Here is a 5360-nt window from a genome sequence, read left to right as displayed (position 1 = left end):
CGAGACCCGAGACCGCGGGCAGCCGCCGCCACCGCCACCCTCGGCATCGCCCTGGTGGACGGCTTCTCCGACGCCCATTTGCGGGTGAGCGAGGAGGCGCCGGCCGCCGAGCCCGACGGGCCGCTGACCCTGTACCTCATCGTCTGCCTGGCCCGCGTGGCGGCGCTGTCCCTGGCCACCGCGTTGGCCGCCGTGGTGGTGAAGGTGCGGCGGGCCAGGCGAAGCGAGGCGGAGACCTTGCCCACGTTCCCGAAGGCTGCCACGGAGAGCAACGCGGGCTCCCTGCCCCGCAGCTACGTGTACGACGTCTGCTTCGCCGCCGGAACCGTCAACAGCGAGTTTCGGTTCCTCAGGCCCCTCTTCCCCTGCTTACCCGCCGGGCTGCCCCCCGGCCCGGGCGAACAGCGGAGCTCGGTGTGCTCGCAAGAGGCGGCCAACCTCGGGGAAGAAGGCGACTGGGCTGCACAGGTGAGGGACGTGGCCGGGCCGAGGCGAAGGGGGGAGCGGGTAGGGAGCAGCGCGGGGCGGGGGATGTGCTCACCCCTGGCATTAAGGGCTACCGATGTTGCGGAGCGGGTGGTGGAGGAGCCACTGGGGAGAGAGGAGAGGGTAGAGAGGGTAGAGAGGGTCTCAGAGCCGCTGGCGGGGGCCTCCCACGAGGATCCGGCACGGCTCAGCTGCTCCCCAAGTGCTGACTAACCGCACTTCTCTGCATCCAGCTCTATGCCCTGAGTATTCGCGTTAGATCAAGTCTTTGGTGTCACCACAAAGGGGGGCAGCTGGACCATGAGAAGATGAGAAGTAGGGGTATGGATGTGTGAGCCACACAGTGAGTCCTGTCCACGCACTGCGTAGAGCCCGTAGGGACCCAGAGCAGGAACGACACCGCACCTAGGGACACGTCCTCCCGGAGGCGGCAGCACCGGGAAGGTAGTGGTCCTGTCCAGCGTTAACCGGGACTGCGGGGACAACGGTGCAAAGGGGTGTCTCATCACTGACAGCGTCCCCTGCACTGCTGTTAGGAGCTGGTGCTCGGCGCTGCCAAGTGCCGTTCACCAGGGTGGAGGCAGTGCTGAACTCAAGCTGTCTGACAAGCTGCTGGAGGCCACGGAGGCGGGGACCTTCTGCCATTAAATTCCTTTATATGTGCCTTGAATGAACTGTACTGGCCAGAAAAATGTTGATACCGGGGCTTTACAACGCACCCTCCCAGTCCCTTCCTGACCCACCCGGGTGATCCCGGACAGTACCAGCACCTCTCTTCCCGGTGCTGCTGTGAACGTAAAGTGAGTCATGTTTGAGACATCCTTTAAACTTCGGCTGTTCAAAGAGCGTGGGGGAGACAAGACGCGGCCATTGAAACAGCTCCTTCTCGCCTCATGGGGTTACTAGTTTCCGGGGATCCATCTAGCGCTTTACAAGAGTCTGGACGATGAACATATATGAGGCTGAAGACCCACAAACACCATCTCATGGTCACTCCACAAGATTTTCGTATTTCATAACCACTGATGACTTGGACTCACTTCACTGCAGGTTCTCAGAACCGCAGTTGCAGTAGCCTCAGGGGGCGTCAAGGACCCATCTTGATACATTAAACCACATTTACTGTTTGTGAGAAAGTGGTTTTGTTTTGGGCTCTTACCATCTTAAATTACTCCCTCAGACTCATAAAAGGTTTGCAGTAGTGCCTTTGTGATGTCCACAGTGGAGGATGCTTTCTGGCTTTAGTTTTTCCCCGTTCAGGTCAGAGTCTCACTGCCTTGTCCAACCTCCTCTTTGGCTCTGGGTAAAGAGTGGTGCCACCCATGCAGAGGTGTAAGACATGCCCTCTAAGCTTCTCGCTGATGCGTGCTTCAACGCCCAAACAACAACCTCCACTCTCTGTTCTTTGCAGGGCAGAGCTCGCCTCTCCGAAGACACGGGGCCCAGACCTGCGGAAGCAGCTTGCACTGCAAACAGGGGGATGGAGCTAAATGTCAATTCTGATCAAAACCCTTGGCACACCCATCAGTAAGTGAGGAGAAAGACAAGCATGTCTGTCCTCACCGGCTAACGTCCTCACAGGGAAAAGAGAATGAGGAGACCAAACACCCACCCAAAAGGTACCAGGGAGGTACAAGGCTTCTCTGTGAGAGAGCAAAACCACTCTCCTCTTGAGCAGTGCTTTATCCATGTAGGTATTTTGTAATTGTGATTTGGATGGAGGACGAGGACTGTGTTGCATGTTGATTACTCCAAGACTTGATGTATGTTTGTGAGAGTGCTACTGCTTCTAAATGTTAAGGGAAATCCTGAAAACTGGAAGTAGATCTTCAAGATAACTTTTTCCTACATCACCTTTTCTGCGTTTTTTTCTTATGGAGAGGGTTCTGTAATAATGTCTTAATTTTCTGCAGTCTGTTCAATACCAGGCCAAACAGATATTAATCAGAATTAAGTGGTGCTTGCAAAGGAATTCCTTAATAACAAGCAGAGGCTGATTACATTAGAAACGGCTGACACTGGCACACTTCGCATATTTGACCGGGAGTTTACAGGTTCTCCACACTGTAAAGAGCGGGCTTTGAGCAATGTATTCATTTTTTTTTTCCCGTAACGTAAAGTTGAAATCGACATTTCAGGATTTTTGAGTACAAGGTCATAGAGAATTAAAAGTACTGTTTGTGGTTTTACAGTGAAATAGGCTAAAACGTTTACAATAAACTTAAGGCACTGTAGAATATAGTGTCAAGAAGCTTTCTGTTTTCCTTTCATTAATCGATATTGATCTATAAAGTACTGTGATATTTCCTGTGGCTCACACATTTTTAAGAGTCAAATGCTTGATGACAGAAAACAATAAAACCTACTTGGAACTCCCTCGGGTGAGTGTGTTGTCTCGAAGATCACTTGTCACAGTCATCGCCGACACTTGTCACTGTCATAGCCACCCCAAGAGCACCATTTCGGAGTAAATCCGTGCCTTTGGCATGGATTTTATGCGGGGGAAATCAGAGCGACCTGGAAGTAGGCCGTTCTCAGAAGCCGGAGCAAGGTGGAGGGGGCTTGTCTGAGCCAAGCTGAGGTCCGAGAGGTACTGCCCCCGGCCCCTTTGCGAGGGCTCCCAGCCTGAGAGGCCGTGAATCGGGGAAACAATCTCAGTCCATTCCAGAAACCCGCCCGAGAATTACTACGGGGAACTACATGGCGATCGCTGCCGTGGTTCATGGACCAGCTCACTCTGGATGCTGGACACCTGTAACAATACACAGCTTTTTCAGCTAAACAGCCTAAAATTAATGTCTTCACTGTGCATAAACACTTCAAACTGTTGTAGGGAGGGACATTAGAAAAACCAGCTTTAAATAAAACTCGTTTTCAAATAAAAGGCAAACAGAAGCATTGCTCATTCAAGTGGTGGCCATACTTTGAACAGAGTTGTATGGGCAGTTAAATCTGTATGCCCTGACCTCGCAACAGAGAAAGATAGCGGTTTCTCTCTGTTCTGCAGTCTTTGCTCCGGGAAATCTCCGCGTGCTTCTGCAGGTCGGCCGCCTGGTGCCGCTGCTGACCGCAGAGGCGCGGAAGCTCCGCGCAACTCCCAGATCCACCGGCCCCGGAGCTCGGCCGGGCGGGGCCGTTCGCGGGGCTGCACCATCCCGGGCTGCTCTGCTCGGGGGTCGGCAGGCTGGATCGGCAGCTCCATCCAGCTCACAGGGGGAGGAGATCGGTTGGCTGGGAGGCAATGGAGCTGAGGAAGAGCGCGGAACGGCTCCCAGGGCGAGCGGTGGCTCTCATCCTGCTGCTCCTTTGCGTGTCGGGGATGAGAACAGAAACCGCCCTGTACTCGGTGCCCGAAGAGGTGGAAAGAGGCTCCTTTGTGGCGAATATCGCTAAGGATTTGGGACTGACCGGTGAGGAATTATCGGCTCGACAGGCTCGGCTCGTTCCTGAAGGAGAAAAGCAGTATTTACAGCTGAACCAACACACCGGGGATTTGGTGGTGCGAGAGCAGATGGACCGGGAGGAGCTGTGCGGGCAGACTGAGCCCTGCCTGGTGCGTTTCGAGGTGCTGCTGGAGAGCCCACTGCAGTCCTTCCGAGCTGAGGTAAGCCTCACCGACATAAATGATCATGCTCCCGTGTTCTTAAATAAAGAGATAGTTTTAAAGATCCCGGAAAGTGCAATGCCGGAGGCTCGATTTTTGTTGGAAAGCGCTCAGGATCCAGATGTGGGGAACAACAGTCTTCAGCATTACAATATCAGCTCGAACGACTATTTCCATATCTGCACCCGGAGGCGGAGTGATGGCAGGAGGTACGCCGAGCTGGTGTTGGACCGAGCCCTGGACCGGGAGCAGCAGGCAGAAGTGGCTTTCAGTGTCACGGCTGTGGACGGTGGGTCTCCACCGCGCTCTGGTACAGCCTTAATCCGCGTGGTAGTCCTGGATACAAATGACAACATCCCGGCATTTAGCCGTAGTCTGTATAAAGTCCGAGTATTAGAAAACAGCGCCGAGGATACCCCAGTGGTGGTGGTGTCTGCTAGCGATTTAGACTCAGGAACGAACGGGGAAATAGCTTATTCCATAGTTCAAAACTCAGAGGAAAATCTCCAGACGTTTAAAATCAATCCAGAGACAGGGCAGATTGGACTCAAAAAGACGGTGGATTATGAAGAAACAAAGACCTACGAGATAGACGTCCAGGCCACAGACGGAGGGGGCCTGTTCGCGCACTGTAAGGTGGAGGTGCAGGTGGAGGACGTGAACGACAACGCCCCCGAGGTGATCATCACCTCCCTCACCAGCACCCTCTCGGAAGCCGCCCCGCCGAACACCGTGGTGGCCCTCTTCAACGTGCGGGACCGGGACTCAGGGGACAACGGCAGGACGAGCTGCGAGCTGCCGGGCGAGCAGCCCTTCAGCATCACGCCGCTGGCGGCCGACGCGTACGCACTGGTGACATCGGAGGCGCTGGACCGGGAGGAGGTGGCGGAGTACAACGTGACGGTGCGGGCCCGCGACGAGGGCTCCCCCGCGCTCTCGGCGTCCAAGACGCTGCTCGTGCGGCTCTTGGACGTGAACGACAACGCGCCCACCTTCGCCCAGGCAGTTTACACCATGGTGCTGAGCGAAAACGAGCCCGCGGGGACAAGCCTGGGCCGTCTGAGCGCCACGGACGCGGACGCGGGAAAAAACGCCCGCGTGAGATACGCGCTGGAGCCGCCCCCGCCGGGCGCCCCTGCCGCTGCATCCTTCGTGTCCGTGGACACGGAGAGTGGAACCGTGCGGGCGCTGCGCCCGCTGGACTACGAGGAGGTGCGCGCCTTCGAGGTGGCGGTGCGCGCTACCGACGGCGGCTCGCGGGCGCCCACCG

The 5360-nt window shown here is 55.9% G+C and overlaps 2 protein-coding genes across 2 annotated transcripts in view; both read left to right on the top strand.

Annotated features, from left to right (window-relative positions):
- LOC103902520 (protocadherin beta-15-like) overlaps positions 1-2017 on the top strand; it is an 8191-nt gene extending 6174 nt beyond the window's left edge. The window contains 3 exon segments of the mRNA XM_019473203.1: positions 1-26; positions 29-468; positions 1898-2017. The exon segment at positions 1-26 is cut by the window's left edge and continues 314 nt beyond it. Of these exon segments, the coding sequence (XP_019328748.1) occupies positions 1-26; positions 29-468; positions 1898-2017 (586 nt within the window).
- Positions 2018-3727: 1710 nt separating this feature from the next.
- Positions 3728-5360, top strand: part of LOC103902519 (protocadherin beta-15-like) — a gene marked incomplete at its 3' end in the record, with an annotated part of 9450 nt that continues 7817 nt past the window's right edge. Inside the window, exon 1 of the mRNA XM_019473202.1 lies at positions 3728-5342. Within this exon, the coding sequence (XP_019328747.1) occupies positions 3728-5342 (1615 nt within the window). The remainder of the gene's footprint in view (positions 5343-5360) is intronic.

The sequence above is a fragment of the Aptenodytes forsteri genome, unplaced genomic scaffold (genome assembly GCF_000699145.1).
Source record: "Aptenodytes forsteri isolate BGI_AS27 unplaced genomic scaffold, ASM69914v1 Scaffold694, whole genome shotgun sequence".
NCBI classification, from domain to species: domain Eukaryota; kingdom Metazoa; phylum Chordata; class Aves; order Sphenisciformes; family Spheniscidae; genus Aptenodytes; species Aptenodytes forsteri.
Note: the sequence above shows the minus strand (reverse complement) of the source record. Positions and strands in the feature narration are given on the sequence as shown.